Source organism: Nelumbo nucifera, chromosome 4, assembly GCF_055504915.1.
Source record: "Nelumbo nucifera cultivar China Antique chromosome 4, China Antique-T2T, whole genome shotgun sequence".
Taxonomy (NCBI): Eukaryota; Viridiplantae; Streptophyta; class Magnoliopsida; order Proteales; family Nelumbonaceae; genus Nelumbo; species Nelumbo nucifera.
In genome coordinates this window covers 20,507,583-20,524,644 of record NC_142652.1, presented here as the reverse complement: position 1 = coordinate 20,524,644, position 17,062 = coordinate 20,507,583, and the positions used below count along the sequence as shown (strand labels likewise).

At 37.1% G+C, this 17,062-nt stretch overlaps 1 protein-coding gene across 4 annotated transcripts; it reads left to right on the top strand.

Moving 5' to 3' along the window:
- The first annotated feature begins 2,008 nt into the window (after nucleotides 1-2,008).
- Nucleotides 2,009-15,198, top strand: LOC104597956 (alpha/beta hydrolase domain-containing protein VTE7-like). Of its 4 annotated transcripts, none has more exons than XM_010259762.3 (11): nucleotides 2,009-2,417; nucleotides 3,189-3,283; nucleotides 3,375-3,472; nucleotides 3,586-3,635; nucleotides 4,585-4,680; nucleotides 6,005-6,094; nucleotides 6,931-7,023; nucleotides 7,196-7,291; nucleotides 13,992-14,057; nucleotides 14,617-14,769; nucleotides 14,854-15,198. In XM_010259762.3, the coding sequence occupies exons 1-10, from the start codon at nucleotides 2,241-2,243 to the stop codon at nucleotides 14,743-14,745; spliced, it is 990 nt and encodes a 329-aa protein (XP_010258064.1). In that variant the 5' UTR covers nucleotides 2,009-2,240; the 3' UTR covers nucleotides 14,746-14,769; nucleotides 14,854-15,198. The 4 variants fall into 4 exon arrangements, with proteins under 4 accessions (XP_010258064.1, XP_010258065.1, XP_010258068.1 ...); XM_010259766.2 differs by lacking the exon at nucleotides 2,009-2,417 and adding an exon at nucleotides 2,701-2,829; XM_010259764.3 differs by lacking the exon at nucleotides 2,009-2,417 and adding an exon at nucleotides 2,775-2,897.
- The last annotated feature ends 1,864 nt before the right edge of the window (nucleotides 15,199-17,062 follow it).

The window sequence follows — 17,062 nt, the reverse complement described above, 5'->3', positions numbered from 1 at the left end:
TTATTGATGTTGTCTGATTCAAGGTATACCAAATCCGAGACGCAATCAGATAAATCCTTACCAATTGGACAAAGTCGAGGTGGAAGGAGGAAGCCGTACATTGAAGTAATTTGCAACCACTGAGAGGATCAAAGGCATGGGGAGTTGTTCCCCATGAAGGCACTCTGATGCTCAACTCAGTAACAAGGGATTGAAAGCGGTTGGGATGAGCTAGTCTGAATGAGGAATGGGTATGAGAGCAAAATGATGAGGAGCCAAAGTCCTTTACCTCAAGGGGGAGATTCCTTTAAATAGCCGAGTATCTGTGTTGTAGTCGGATGATGTCCATGGGGTTGTTGGGATGAGGGTACCCACTGAGATTCTCGGGAGGTCCTGCTTTCCTGCCGGAGGCATGTCTCCTTGTTCATGTGTGACTCTGCTTCTTGGTGTTGCCTTTCTATGATGTGGCTGCGAAGACGTGTGTTGACATAGTCTGAAGACGTTGGCCATGAAAGCCAACACGTGACAGTTTTCGACCAGTTAAGGCACCACCCGAACAATTATCTTTTACATTACTTATTGTACATATTCAAATATTGAAGACTTAAAGTGAAAATAATTGAACAAATCACTTATGTAACTCAATGGTCAAGTGAGACCATGGCTTTTGTAACCATGAGCACTTGGGTTTAAATCTTCACACCCCATAAGCATTTTGGGATTTATTTCAAGACAAATTCGGTTCCAACATAGGTTTCACCAAGAACAACCAAGACCGATTTATCAAATTAATTTGGGTAGAATAAACACTTAGACCATGAACCGACTTAAGTGGGGTCGATTCCAAAAATTTGAAACCAAACCCTTACCCTATAATAGATTGGATATGGTATGTTGAATGCCAATTTAAGGTTGGTTCTTTTCAGTTTCGCTAAGAAATTACCCATTTGCTCACCCCTACTCACAACCAATTGCAATGATGTATTGGGAGTTTTTGTTCACAGTGAGATATTCGTAATGCACAACTCTAAGTGGTTGTAAGGACGGTATAGGCTAAATCCAAGTTCATTTAACATGTCTTATGTATCACGATCGATTCAATATTCCGAGTTGAACTGTAGACGACTAGAACTCCTTAACTCTAAGATGTCATCTTGAAATCTATATAAATATATTAAGCTGAAATGTGTACATAAGAAGGCCTAAGGATGAGGAAAATGGAATCTAACAATATTTTTTGCCTTTTTTTCATAGAAATTACAAGAATGCCACTCTCTACCAACTCTCTCTTTTGCTTTTTTTTTCTTTCAAATTACAAGAATCTCACTCTCTCCTACCAACTCTCTCTCTATCTCTCTCTTGCTTTTTTTTTTCTTTCAAATTATAAGAATGCCACTCTCTCTCCTACCATCTCTCTCTCTTTCTTGCAAGTTACAAGAATGCCATCTCTCTCTCTCTCCCCTTATAAATTACAAGAATACTACTCTCTCTCCAATTGAGGGAGACTTTAGCTCGGCATCTCGACTGATAGGGGACCTGCAAACAAAGATAGTCGAGTTCGAGCTGAGCCAAGATCAAACTTCAAAGCTCAAGCTCAAGTCTCTAATTCAAATCGAACTCGAGCTAGACGACACCTCAACCACTAAGGGAGACCTTGGTTCGGCACCTCGGTCACTGAGGGAGATTTCGACTCAACACCTCGATAACTGAGGGAGACCTCAACTCGGCACCTTATCAACTAAGGGAGACCTTAGCTCGACACTTTGCTTGCCAAGGAAACCTCAGTTCGACACTTCAACAGATGAGGAAGACCTCAATTTGACACCTTGACAATTGAGGGAGACCTCGGCTGCTTGAGAGACTTACAATCAAAGGTAGCCGAGCTCGAACTTCTGAGTTTTTGGCTCGAACTCGAACTCAAATCTGTAATTTAAATCGAGTTCGAGCCTAATAGTTTATGAGCCCGCCACTACAACGCATGCCCCCTCCGCTAGTTATTTGTTTAGGGATCGATACACTGTACACACTTGGGATTGCAGAATGTCTACGTAGACCTCTAAATTGGAATCTTGGGTCGTAATAGATATTACCGAAGGATTACATTCTTTGCAATGGGCGGAGCTCAATGTCACAGCCCACGTAGTCGTAATACTCCGAGCAATCTATATTAATGGCGTAATTTTTTTCTGTTAGTGTCGGTTGCTCGTGGTTGGGAGCGCAGAGCCTCGGTGGTCGGTGCCAATTTGTGCCGGACGTGAGAAATGATGGCCCTCACTGTGGGTTCTGCGCCAACGGCAGCGTGGACCAAGTCCGGAAACTTAAGGCGTTTCAGGGTTCTGGCAGATGGATTTCCATCGTTTCTCCCGAGACAGGTCGAGAAAATCAAAGACCCATTTGCTCGAAAACTGGCCAAGAGGATTGAGAGGCTGCCTGTCCAGGTGGGTTTCTTCTTCTTCTTCTTTAGTTTATCTACTTTCCTGTAGTTCCCTTTACCGGCCAATGTTAATCCACGTTCTATAACCAAATCTCGTCCCTATTCTTGGCTGGAACTTGGATAATTGGAAGAACATAGAACAAGAGAAGTTTCATCGGGTTAGCTCGTGCTCACTTATTGGTCAAACCGGAATAACTCAGCCCCGCCCCGTCTGCGACACCATGCCTGCGCGAAACCCGATTACTTATTAGTCAAACTGGGTCGAGCTTTAAACCCGACCCGGACCGAACTGCTTTTGCTCTAGCCTCTAGCCCAATGCTCAAATTTGACATGGGTTATCCAGCGCTTTTGACAGGAAAATTCATCCAACTCAGTGATGGAAGAACTCACGAGACTCTGTATAAGCAATACGAATGGTCGTCTACATACTAGTTTATTTGAGCTATTGTTCATATGCTTTTTGATCGGTTCTGTTGTTGTTCATGTACTGTTGAACAAACTTATTTCGTATAGTACTTGATTTATAAGGATATCCAGATACAAGTCACTGAAACAGGAACTAGTTTGCTTTGATTCTTGCTTCTCATTGATGCACAGCCAATCTCAACTCTGAGTATAGAATTCATAATGATATGTCGATGGAAAAGCTTCAGTCATGTTTTCATTTCTTGGGAATAGAAGTTTCTAATTCTGCTCTTCAAATCTTGAAGGTTTATGGGTTTCTTGTTCTTAATACTTTTTTGGGACTAATAAGGGGTCTCTGCGGGCATTGCAGGTTAGCTTTTCGGAAAGCAGTATTATGAGTAGTTGTGTGAGGCCACTGTTGCAGAGCGAGACAAATCCGGTGGTTCTCCTCCATGGCTTTGACAGGCCTGTATTATGCGTCCGTTGTGATTAGGCTGTATTGTATGCGTAAGCTATTGCTGACTGAACTTATGTATTTCAATCCATCTTATTTCAGCTCTTGTTTAGAATGGAGATACACATACCCTTTGCTGGAGGAGGCTGGGTTGGAAACTTGGGCCGTGGACATTCTTGGCTGGGGATTCTCTGATCTAGGTTTTTCTGTTAGACCTGTCCTCGTTCTTATTGAATTGCAACAAGTTATTTATTATCTCTCCGTACCTTTGAATCATGTAATATGATTTTCCATTTGTCTGCACTTGCATTAGAAAGGCTTCCATCATGTGATGTGACTTCCAAACGTGACCACCTGTATCAGGTATGTTTGCTTCAAGCTTCTTGTACCTGCTTATTGAATTGCAATAACACAGAAAACTTATTCCAATTTCTAAATCCTGAGTAGCGTTAGTTTAAAAATTAGTGGAGAATAACAAACGGTTGATTCCCACATGGTATGTCCCTTCATCATCATCATCGTCATCTAAGCCTTATCTCTGATGCAAGGAGGAGAGGCTTATTTCAAGTTCCACCATGTTTACAGAGAGGCAAATCAGCTTGCTGACTTCCTTGTTATTGTGGCTTATCGGAGATAGCAGCTCACAATTATTCTGAAGGAACTGGAAAGAATTAGACTTGAGGGTCTCTGGGGTCTCACTACCCCAAGGAGTTTCTAGCCCTTGTTTGTACCCAAAAAAAAGGAACCTCTATGGGGTTGGCTATATGAATCCTGTTTCACCATTCCATTCTGTTTAGTGCTAACTACATGGGATGTCCTCTCTATTATACCTGCTAAAAGAAGCAATGCCTATCAGATTTTCTTCTCTTCCTTTTTCTATTACATCATTCTGCTGGTTACTATGCTGATTACAGAGTCCTGTACATGTTCTGTGCAGTTGGCAAGTTACTAGTTACTACCAGTTCCTAGTAACTGCCTATAGTTGATGGTTAGAACTTAGAAGTTTTAGTACAACATTTTTATAAGCAAAGCTTTACTACAACATTGAACAGAAATGTAGAATACTGCAATGCCTCCAGTTTAGTATGCTTCTTCTTCCTGTCCAATCAATTGGAGTCCTCTTGGATGTATCTAGCAAAGAACTGAGTAGATTTTGTTTGAGCGGTATTGGTTGGGCAGGTATAGACATGGCATTCAATCAACTAGATGATGTCACTGTTTGGAAGTTCTTTATTTTCTTTTATCTATAACTTTTCATTGCTCTAAGCACCATTTTTATTTCTCTTTTTTACATTCCATCTGCGTGCAATAGCTTTGGAGGTCCTACATCAAAAAGCCCATGATACTAGTTGGGCCAAGCCTTGGTGCTGCTGTTGCAATTGACATTGCTGTCAATCATCCTGAATCTGTAAGTTTTTCTTTTTTCTTTTTATTTTTCTTGCCCTCTGAATTCATGAGCGTGCTCCATGCATCCATTTTCAGAGAAGTTAAACTACCCTTTGTGTCCCATTTGCCTTTTTTCTTTCTTTTTTTGCTTGAACCCTTATATTGGGGAAAATTCAACTTTAGGGTACTCATTGTTAAATTATATTTTCTGGCCTAGGATTTGACTTTTGATAAATTATCTAATGAAGATCCTTGGACTTAAAATCTGCAATCTTAGGTCCCATGTCATGCGCTTGGGCTTTATAGAAACGTGAACCATAATATCGAACTTGACATTAATAAATCTGAATCATGATATTTGAAAAACAAAAAAGTTTCAAGAACAATTCAGAGCTCTGGTCTGTGAAAATTTGTTTTTCTTCTTTTCCAGATTTTTGAATGCACTGAAGCTGTTTGGTAATTTGAATATTGTACCCTTTCAGAAATGTTTATTTTAATTTTACCCTTTTGAATATCCAATCTGTATTATATTATAATTATATATTTTTGTACAATTGAATACATATTTCTATAGTATTATATTATATTATACTATACTATAATATATATTATGATTATTCTATTTAATATAATAAAAATTATATTATAGAACATATAATGTTTTTTGTATTATAGCATATAAAAGATGTTATGTATTATATGATGTAAATATAATTTTATATAATATAATATTATAACATCGTTATATTTATTTTATATGGATATTTGGAATTATCATTGGACAATATATCCAATTAATAAAATATATGTTTACTGATAAAAAAAAAACTTACTTGGAGGTCAGTCAACCTCTGAAAATTCAAGTGGAATTTCCAGAGGTGTGTTTGGATGTTTTACCAAATGACCACCTAAGTACCTAACCACTGAAAGGTAAAAATTCAGAGTTCAGTGGTCAGTTAAGTGCTACCGAATGCCACTTAAGTAATTTAAGTGATATTATGTTACTCCACTTGGCAGAGTTAATCTAAGGTGATGAGAGTCCAAGAGTGTTAGATCCAAATAATATTCACTCAATTTGAATGTATTGGATTTGATTTCCATGAGCTATATGAACTCATTCCAAATTTCAGCATGGTTGGGTTGGCCTGGATACTAGTTCCTACACCTTGAAAATATCATGCATAATTAGAAACAGAAGTTGGTATTAGTCATTTTTGTGTGTATGTGTGTGTGTGTGTGTGTGTCTATATATATATGGTATGTACATTAGCAGTATTTGTGTTTTATAAAATATGGAGAAGTAATTTTGTACTTTTTGATAGGTAATGTAATTTTGCACTTTGCAGGTACAAAAATTGATTTTGATTGATGCAGGTGTGTATGCAGAAGGCACAGGAAACCTTGCAAAATTACCTAGAACAGTAGCCTATGCTGGGGTAAATTTTCTTTTCCATAATAGATGCAACAAGAAGTTTGTTGCTTTGGTGTTAATCATTCAATGCTTGTTTCTAATTTGACTCACTTCTATTAATTTTATGTGCTTTTGGGTGAAAATTTGATGAAGATGATAATGAAAGTAGCAATAATAGTATTAAGTTTGCTTTAACGCTCCTTGCCTTTGCAAGAACCCTAAAAGATTACCAAAAACATGATGGAGGAGTCACCTAAGGCTGCAAAATGATTCAGAAACAGGTTTGAGAAGAACAATATTTTATGCTCTGCTGTGGAGAAAATTGTTCTTATATTTTCCTGAATATCATCATTGTCTTTAAAGAGCAAATGTTCCATCGTGCTAGGACTGCCTGTAGAGTGTAGACAAACTGTCAAAGTCATCATTGATTCTACGAGCGAAGTTGAGATTGCTTCTATCCAATCTTTCCTCAGTCCTGTTAGTTCTTTCATGACCACTTTGCAGTTTGCACCTGCGTTCACAGTAAATAGTTCTAAGATCTTGATAGTCCTTCATAGAATTAAATAAAAGTGAAGAAAAATTTTGAACAGTTTAACTCTCTATTAGTAGATGAGATAGATGGAATAGGCACAGCAATTAAAAAATAAATAAATAAATAAATAAATAAATAAATAAAGAGGAGTTGGAAATTTGGCATCGTTTCTTCACAATAGAGATTTCTTCCATACCTACCTTGCATATGGAACATAAATCTTCTACAGCACCCAACAAGGCAAAACTCCCGATCTTTAATTCTACGACTTCTTTCTTTGTTATTTAACATTATTGAATTCTTTAATAACTTGAAGTCTTTTGGACCAGGTATCTGTATTGAAGAGCATGCCATTGCGGTTGTATGCAAATCTTTTGGCCTTTAAAAAGATATCATTTGACACCATCTTAGACCAGACAAATGTGAGTATTGCCTATTTTGATAATTTCCATTGGTTGTGGATATTTCTGTTGGTACAATTAGAAAACAAACAATGCTATATTGGACTTCATCAATCTATTTGCATACTCTTGTTTGAAATTGCAAATGTATATTCATATATAATGATATTGTCTACTCTCTTATTTCATCTAGGTGGGCCGTTTACATTGCCTGTTGCCTTGGTGGGAAGATGCTACTGTTGATTTTATGATTAGCGGGGGCTATAATGTTAGTAGGCTGATAGATCAGGTAAGTGCAAAATAGAAAATGCTAATTTGTAAGCATTTTTAGATCGTCAAATTGTTCTACATTGTTATGGGAAAAGAGGGACAATTATGCTAGATGTGAAAGAAGTTGTTACTTCCTTAACTCTGTGATACATTTTTCTTTTTTTGTTAACTGAAATTTGCACTAAAATATCAACAGAAATGTACCTAAGTTACATGTGCCCCTTTGGAAGGATACATGACCGTACCCCTTGCCAAAATGACTTCTTACATTACAACTTAGCCCAATATAATTAACCTATATTTACCCATTGAATTTTCACCTGAATATTCATGGTCAGCCACTTAAACTTCTTAAGTTCATTACTGTAGGCCCATACTGCTTTTTTATCATTCTTTAACCACCCTATCACCACCTTAGATATTCCCCTTCATTTAAGTCTCTTGCCAACTGCATACTTAAAAGACTCCTTCCACCCCCGAAGGCCCCAGGTTTCCAAACTGCTCCCATCAAAATTAAACTTGATGAAGTCTTTTTCTGGTGGTGTCCATGATCTTTGGGTCACCTTCTTCTTGGAAGAGGATGCAGCCATTCTCCCCACTTCCTCATTATATCATCAAACAGAAAGGAGAGAAAGCATCCAATAATTTAATGCAGTGTGCTACCTTGGCTGTAATACACTCAACCAAAGCCTCCTTGATGTAGGACCAGCTCAGTTTTAGTCCTTAGAGAATGTTGAATGGTCTTCTTGATCAGAGTTTTATGGCTGTTAATGGCTGTAACAACTTCTTGAAGGAATAAGTGAGAAAATAGAGAGAGAAAGAAGAGAAAAAATACCTGGAATCACTCACAGGGTGCCTAGAATCACTCTAGGGCATGGGAATCACTCATCATAGCTAGAGGTGTAAAACGGGTCGCATCGTGCCGGGCTGGGCCACAGGCCGGGCCTTGGGCATGGGCCAAACCGGGCCAAACTTTTTTTTTTTTGTTTTTTTGATTTTTTTTTATTTCTTTGATAAGTGAAACTAAAATATTTAACTTTCCTTTGGCCTTTGGGAACTATTTGAAAAAATAAGAAATCTAACAAATAAATGAAAAAATACTTAACTAAATAAGAAGTCAAAGAGACAAAGACTCAAAGTGAATAACAAATTGGAAGAAAAATGGGAATTTTATTTCATTTAAATTTGAATGATACAAAGCATATAATGGTTGGATGAATGAAATATGAAAATTGGAAAATGGAATAAGTTAATAAAATATAAAAAAATACAATATAGTTACAAATTGATAATAAAAAATTACGTTATTAAAAAATATCAAATAAATTATATAAAATTAAAACAAAATTTACAATAATTTGAAAAAAAAGCTATACAACTATTGAGTATACAAAAAATATTGACTTCATCATTTTCTCCTATTGTTCTTGACTTTGATCATCTGCTTCAGGTGAAACATTAGGTGTAGTGCCATGCCCTCCTTTGTCTTGTAATCTATTTTCAGCATCCATCCAATCTTTAAAGCAGATGCACATCTCTAGACTTTCATCATTCATACAGCTTCTCTTGTCGTCCAACACCCTAGCACCTGCACTAAAATAAGACTCCGATGGAATTATAGACACTAGAGGGGTTAGTAGATCACGTGCCAAGGCGGCAAGAACTGGATAGTTTTTTGCATGTTCAGTCCACCAGGCTAAAATATGAAAATTATTTGTTCCCTCCGCGATAAAGGAAGAACCATCTAAAGTAGAAAATTTTGCTTGTAAATAAAAATTAAGTTCAGTAAATGACCTTGTTGCCGAAACAGTGGATTTCTGCCTCTTATTAAATAAAAAAGTTTTTCTCTTCCACAACTGAACTCAAGTTCAGAAGTGAAAGATGCAGCTGTACAAGTTGTAGAATTTTTATTATTCCCTGTTACTTCAGATTCATATAAACTATACATTTCAAATAATAAACTATTATTTTTCTTTTTTATTTCAAATTTCAATATTCATATTTTCACAATATGTTTCAAGTAAAATATCTAAACCATCTTTCCTAATCATAGGATCTAATATTGTAGCTAAGCAATAAAGAGGAGAAATGTTCTCCCAATATTTTTTTAAATTTATTTTCCATTATTTCAACAATACTTTTAAATTGTGGATTCTTTCTATATTTTGCAAAACAATCATTGATCATCATTAATTGATAAGCTAAATTACAACTATTTGGATAATAAATACCCGATAATTCATTAGTTGCACCATAAAAATGTTTTAAAAAAATCTCTTATACAAATTGCCATTTCCTAGTCTTCCTCAAATATAATATTAGTAGGCATTTTTGCATTATAAAAATCACTAAGAATTTGTTTGTGAGAAGTACAAGTTTCTAACATAGCATAGGTAGAATTCTATCTATGTTTAACATCTTATATAAAATGCTTATATTTTAAACCATAATTTTGACATAAATATTTAAGTTATTGTTTTCTTGCTACAAAACTTTTAATATATATAATACAATTTCAAATTTTAGAAATATGAGTAAAAATAATATTTAACGCATCCCGAATACATAAATTTATGATGTGACATGCACATCTGATATGAAATAATTTACCATTTAAACATGATTTTAATTGAGATTTTAAAATATTTATTACTGAATCATTATTACTAGCATTATCAAAACTAATAGAAAATAATTTATTGCCAATTCCATAAGCATGTAAAGTATTTAAAATACTTGCAGCAATAGTTGGGCCAGTATGTGGCCATTCAAGCCTAGTAAAACTTAAAATTCTTTTATTTAAAAGCCAATTTTCATCAATAAAATGACCGGTAACACAAATATAACTTATGTTAAATTTAGAAGTCCAAATATCAAAAGTAATTGCAACTTTAGAATTAAGATTTGATAACATATAAATTAAATTTTGTTTATATGAATAAAAAATTTTTAAAACATCTGATATAAATTGTGGATTTACAAAATTACGTAACCATTTTTCAAGTTTAGTATTTTAGCTAACAAAAATGGTTGTTCAACATGTACAATGTATTTTGCTAATTCTTGCCTCTTTTTTTCTTAAGAATATTTAAAAGTACCAAACCCCCCCGCCCAATTTGTGTTTGTGTTTGTGTTGTTTCTCATGGATGAGCAAATGTCTGCTCAAATGGCCAATACCACCCTTTCTACAATAGCTAAACCCTTTCCTACATTTTTGGCAAACAACTCTTTTTCCCTTCCCCTGAACCTCCTCTAATTTTAATATTTTCCAAACCGGTCTAATCAACTTAGAGGCCTTTTTCTTTCCCCTAGTACCAATATTAATGGTGAAAGTTCCGTCAATGTCAATAGCATCCATATCGGTGCTAACACTACCATGCTGCGATTGAATATCGTCGGCATTGAACATGTTGGGGAATTGGTTTTGGGAGAAGCCGACCATTTTTTTTAAATTCTAAAAAAAATAAAAATTAATTTATTTACACTTACCCGGATTGCCGGTTCGGCATCCCAATTTGATTTCAACAGTTGAACATAGTTGTCAAGGTGATGCCTAGGCGACAAAGTGCCCTTTGAGGCTCGCCTCGCCTAATCACCAAGCAGTTTGGTACTATGTATTATAAAGTACTTTTTTATTCTTTATTTTTTGACATTATAATTATAAAATAGGCATTATTAAGCTAAAATATTCATTTTGTGTGTTTATATACTAATTTCTTTTTATTATTTTCTTATTTGTTAGGGTTTAATCAATACAAGCACTTCTAAATGCTGTATTGAACCCTCAAAGGCTTTAAAACCTGAACCAATAAGTAAGGAAGAACTTAAAATTTTGTCTAATCAACACATTTTCTACTACTACTTTTTTTCTTCTTTTCCTATAACAAAAATAAGGGTTCAACCCTTATATTTTGTTGAATGTTCTTTTCCTTCTTTTTCTTCTTCTCATTAATATGTTGATTTTCTTTACTTTAACATGAACTCTATACTTTTCTTATGAAAATTATGAATAATTATTAAGGAAATATGGTTATGGTACCTAGGGAACTACCCTAGGATCTATGTTTTCTACATAAAAGAAATCCATCGCCTAGGCGAGTAGGCGAGTAGGCGCTCCCCTGTCACCTAGCCTCACCTTGGTGCCTTGAAAACTATGCGGTTGAAGCCTTTCAACTCCAAGAATCCAAGCCTCATAAATTGCTAACTTGAGATACTTGAGCTGTTGAGCAAGTCTTCTTCTTGTTGAAAGTTCAATAAAGTTGAGAATTGGAGAATCAGAGAATGTATGAGAGGTTGAGATATTGAGACTTGAGAGAGTATGAGAACTAGAGAAGAGATTAAGAGAATTGTTGAATTGGTGTGATGAGAATGGTGGAGGATAGGGCTATTTATAGGAATTGAAAATAATTCAATTGCCTAAAATACCCTAAAAACTAGTCATTTTTTAGTTGTTGGGAGGGGTATTTTGGTCATTGTAAAGTTATTTATCATTTTACCCATAATGCCCCCTAAACTAGCTATTATATAGCTGTTGGGGGGCATCTGTCTCATTCTTTCTCCCCCCAAAACCAAAATACATAAATACCCTTATTTATAGCTGTTGGGGGTATTTTTGTAAAAAACCCCCAAAAAGCTGAAACTAGCCGTTGGGGACCCCCAATGGCTAGTTCATCAGGTGGGTCGAGCGTAGCCCGCACGGCCCACGTGCCTCCGTGCCGTGCCGGCCCAAATTCGGGCCGGGCTGCGAGCGACTCGGCCCGATTTACACCTCTAACCATAGCTAGCATAAGTTGATGAAAACTCAATAAACTTCATTGCCTTTGTGTAAAACGTCCATACATATTTATAGACTATAACTTGTAATAATTCTAGGAGTCAAACTGTTAGACTCATAATCGTCTTAGGAGTCAAACTGTTAGACTCAATAATCCTAGTAGGACTCAAACTAATCTGTCATATCCTATTTCAATTTAAAGAAGATTCAATAACTTTAATCCTATTTATGCAATGACTCTAAAATTTTAAACACAAGCAAACTATAACTAGACAATCAAACCCTATTATTTGACCCCACAGAAAATTGCAAAAATGACAAAAATACCCCTATTGTTCAAAAATACAGAAATACATACAATATCATAAAATTTCAATTTTGACTCTTCAGCGCCTGCATCACTCCTGTATGGTACTTTCACATGTGTAGGAGGATGCTTGATGTGCCGTTGAGGAAATCTAAATCATAATTCATGAATAGCTAATCTGACATGATTTTGATCATCTCCCCTATAGATTTTTGGTCTTTCCTTGCACTGTCACCATGCTCTGAATCTCATCATATGTTGGGTGAAATTTTGGCTGAAGAGGTCCTAGGTTGGACTAGTAAGATGGTTCATGGAACATGCATTCCTGCCGTCTCTTGATGGCTTTAGCATCCTATTTATAGGGAATGAAGTTTTAGCCAAATTGGAGATATCAGAGAGGAAGTACTTGAGAGTGGAAATAAAGAAACTTGAAGGTGTCTTATGAAATACATAAAAAAGAAAAGAAAAAAACTAGACCTCTTGTTTCTTGATCGGAGAAAGAGAAGAAGCTATAATCTCTTCCTAGATGGTGTGGATGGTTTGCTGATCCACTGGGAATCACATAGACTGGTGCACCCTGATTAGATGCTGAGCCACTGCCTTTTTCCATATTTTATCTGCCTCTAGCCTCCAGAAAGACAAGAGGTTGAATTTGGTTTGAGTTTTTCACTGAAAACAAGCTGGCCATGTCCAATAAACTTGTACTGTCTTGGCCAATGACAGGGGCTAGGCTTGTTTTATCTCAACCAGTATAAAACTATCTTCAGCTGCCTATGGAAAATCATGGTCTCATCTGGGCTTAAGTTTTTCACTAAAAGATAAGATTTAGAAATGCCCGAATCAAATTTTCTCACTCAAAATGTTGGTCTTACACCTCGTTTTGGCTTAGAAGAGGCTGGAATGAATTCCAGACAGACCTCCAGACCTGATCACGGTGCTGCCTCACTAAACAGTTATTTTCCCTATCCCACCTAGAAAATCTCCTTGGCTATAAATGGACCTGATTGTTGACACCAAACCTCTAATTCTCTGGTGTGAGTTCTTTGAATGTCTGCTGGATGCAACCAGGTGAACTTTGGTGGATTTTATGGATGTCTGCTGCATATGTTAAAATCAGTGTTACATGGACATGGATACAGGAATCAGAATCTGACACTCGTTGAGGAATCTGACTCAGTCAGATGAAGAAACAAGGACCTGGAGGCATGTCCATAGAAAAGTGTAAACTATTAAAATAGTCCTTTTTTTTATATTCAGCCCATGTTTTATTGAATTTTTAACATTATAAGCTTACAGAAAGAACAACTAAAATTTTTTTATCACTTGATAATATTCTATAGCAAAATGACGTTCATTGTGTACTATAATTGTTCATTTATGTTAAATAAGCAAAGAGAAAAGGAAAATTGTCACATCAAAGTGTCCTTCAACAATCCATGGAGTACCAGAGTTTAATGCATGTCCAACATGGCACTTCATCCATTTAGGAGAGAGTCCATGCAACACTGGTTGGGATGATAAGAAATTATGTTCTTATTTGGGGTTGAACCATCTTCAAAAAGATGATTTTAAAGTAAATCAGGCCATCTCCTCTGGTTAGTGTTTTGCTTTTATTCCTTTGGTAATGGTGTTATACAGGTAAATCAGAAGACACTTATCATCTGGGGTGAGGATGACAAGATTTTCAGCAGCGAGTTTGCAGTGGTCAGTTCCTTTATTGGCATGTTGTGCATCAATTGTTAACTGGTGTCTTTAGTCAAGTCTGCCAAAGCACAACTAGGGGTGCATGGGCGGGCTCAGGTTGGGATTTTGTCAAAATTTGAATGGGCCCAGCCCCAACCCCCAAGCCCGAAACAGTGTAAAATGCTAACTCAGGCCAACCTGACTTGAACGCTCCATTGCATGTCTCTGCATTGAAAGCAACAAGTAGGGGGAAAAAGGGCTCCCCCCTACATTGTCCCATTGCATCTCTCTCTCTCTCTCTCTTTCTCTCTCTTTGAATGGGCCCAGCCCCAACCCCCAAGCCCGAAACAGTGTAAAATGCTAACTCAAGCCAACCTGACTTGCACCCCTGAGCACAACCCCCCTCTACACCCAGAAAAGAGTGAAAAAAAAAGTTTGAACGCTCCATTGCATGTCTCTGCATTGAAAGCAACAAGTAGGGGGAAAAAAGGCTCCCCCCTACATTGTCCCATTGCATATCTCTCTCTCTCTGTCTCACACACACAACTGATAGGGGATATTAATTTTATGTTATCTGCAGAGACTACATCATCAACTTCCGAATGCAATTATCCATCAACTATCGGATTGTGGTCATCTCCCTCATGTGGACAGGCCAAACTCTGTTGCCAAATTAATTGTAGATTTTGTTCAAGCCGGTCATTGTTAAGCCTGCTCATTGGACCTGGCTTATGTAAGTTGTGTTTGGAAATGCCCCCACTGTTTTGGTGATACCATTGCTTAATACTGGAGTCATCTGACGTTTTAATGGCAACAGCTTGCTGAGGCTATCGCGAATATTTGGTGTCAAATTCCAAAACTTTTTCATGGCAACAGCGTGCTCTAGTGGGTTCAACTGCAACGAAGGATCTCATTGCACATCTACAATGTTCTCATGAAAGATGGTCTAACCAGAGCTCCTAGAAACCATAAATTGGATGTGGTATGGTCAGATGCACTTAGACTTGCAAATTATTCCTGACAGTGGAGATTCTCGTGGCTAATCGATTTGAAGTCTTTTTAAATTAATATGTTTTACTACCAAGAATTAAACTTGGTGAAATGGGATGCACAAACTGGTTTTAATGGAGTTATAATGGTCTATAAATGGTTTTTTCGGTTCTGTGTTCGTAGTTCTGTGTCTGTGCGCACCCTGCAGAATTCAGTTGCCTGGCTGGGCCAATATTGTCAGACTGAGTTTGGATCTGCTGACCACAATACATTGCTGGAGACGTTCACCCAACCGCACATCAGGAACATCGGTTGTAATTTTCATTGCCGATATTCTTAATGTGTGGCTGGGTGAGTGAATGTGACCAGCAATGTGCTGTGGTCAGTAGATCCAATGTCAGACTCGGTTCCTCTCCCCAACCTCAATTCGTGGAAAAGTTTATGCCAGAAACATATTCATGGTGTTTGGTCTGGTTTACGTTTATTCATTTAACATTTTGTACTTGTGTGATTGCAAAACTGAGAAACACATTTAATAAGAGCGTTTATGATACATAGGCATCATTAGGCATCACATCAGCAAAATGCCAATAAACGCTTACCCGTTTCAGAAAGCTCAAAAAATGAAGCTTCCTGAAATGGGAGTCATCAATTCATTCGTGGAAAAGTTTATGTAGAAACATATTCATGGTGTTTGGTCTGGTTTACATTTATTCGTTAAACATTTTGTACTTGTGTGACTGCAAAATCGAGAAACATATTTAATAAGAGCTTTTATGACACAGGCGCCATTAGGCATCACATCAGCAAAATGCCAATAAACGCTTACCCATTTTAGAAAGTTCCAAAATGAAGTTTTCTGAAACGGGAGAGATGTACAGATCGGTACACACAAATGCAATTAATGAAGCATTTGCTTATGGGGCGCATATGTGGTACCGTCAATAAACATTTACTCAATAAACATAAACGGAACCAAACATATACATTAATGTGTAAAATAAGTGATCGCATTGACTCCCTATGGACTGCACTCAACATGTTTCTCACAGCATATCCTAATTGTGCATTGGGAATATCTCCCCATAACAACTATGGGAGATGTTTCCAATGCATGATGAGATGCGCTGTGGGGTATATGTATCTCCCCTTGACAAGTATGCAATAGACACTGAAATATGCTCTGTAAGGCGGGGAGCTAATAGGCTCATATATTTATCCTATTATATGTTAAAACTTTGAACAATAAACATTTGTTATATAATTCAAACATGAGCCATGTAGCAGATACGAACTAGGGTCTTGATTTACTCTTCACACCAACCTCACAATACATCTCAGTTTATTCATAGAAAGATATTCCCTCCCAATACATGGTCGGATGTTTGTGAGGTTGGTATGAAGCGTGCTCTATGAGAAGCAAATCCTGATTCTATGTACTGTGAGATAAACACGTGGTCAATCCAATGGGTAACCTATCTACTGGACAGTCTGGATCAGCCAGAAGATCCCTTCATGTGAGAGTAGGTTGGTTGGTATAGCATGATCCAGACTCTTAAGTGAGGCACTCCCTCATGGCTCAGGCCTTTCTTTCGGTATCGGACTAGTCTGTTTAGTGGGTCAGAAGTTGGAAGGAATATGGGGAATTGGGATATGCTCCCAAAAATATGCATTCCAACACACGGCAATGATGGCTGGTTGGTTGGGGGACATTGTTGATACCGTGTGCTGCTGCTGATCCGAACTCAAGACTGACTCACCATGTCCAAGATATGCAATGTCAGGTGAGTTCAGATCTGCTTCACACATCAACCTTACAATGAACATCTTCCCTATTTTGTGTTGTTATTGATGAGATGCTTCCAATACACGTTGGGATAGGGCTGTGAGGTGCATTTTATAAGAAGCAAATCCCAATTCATACCGGATCATGTTAAAAGTGTTTTTATTCGGAACAGATCCAGCCTCGGACATGGGGTGGGGACAGACATGGCGCACATAAAGCCTACTAGCCATATCCATAAAGGCTACTATCC

Bases quoted from the DNA above. Each gene is read 5' to 3' on its own strand.
- LOC104597956 (XM_010259762.3), top strand. From the start codon at position 2,241: ATGATGGCCCTCACTGTGGGTTCTGCGCCAACGGCAGCGTGGACCAAG. The intron at 6,095-6,930 runs GTAAATTTTCTT...CTTTTGGACCAG, and splicing joins GAACAGTAGCCTATGCTGGG to GTATCTGTATTGAAGAGCAT. The intron at 7,292-13,991 runs GTAAGTGCAAAA...GGTGTTATACAG, and splicing joins TTAGTAGGCTGATAGATCAG to GTAAATCAGAAGACACTTAT.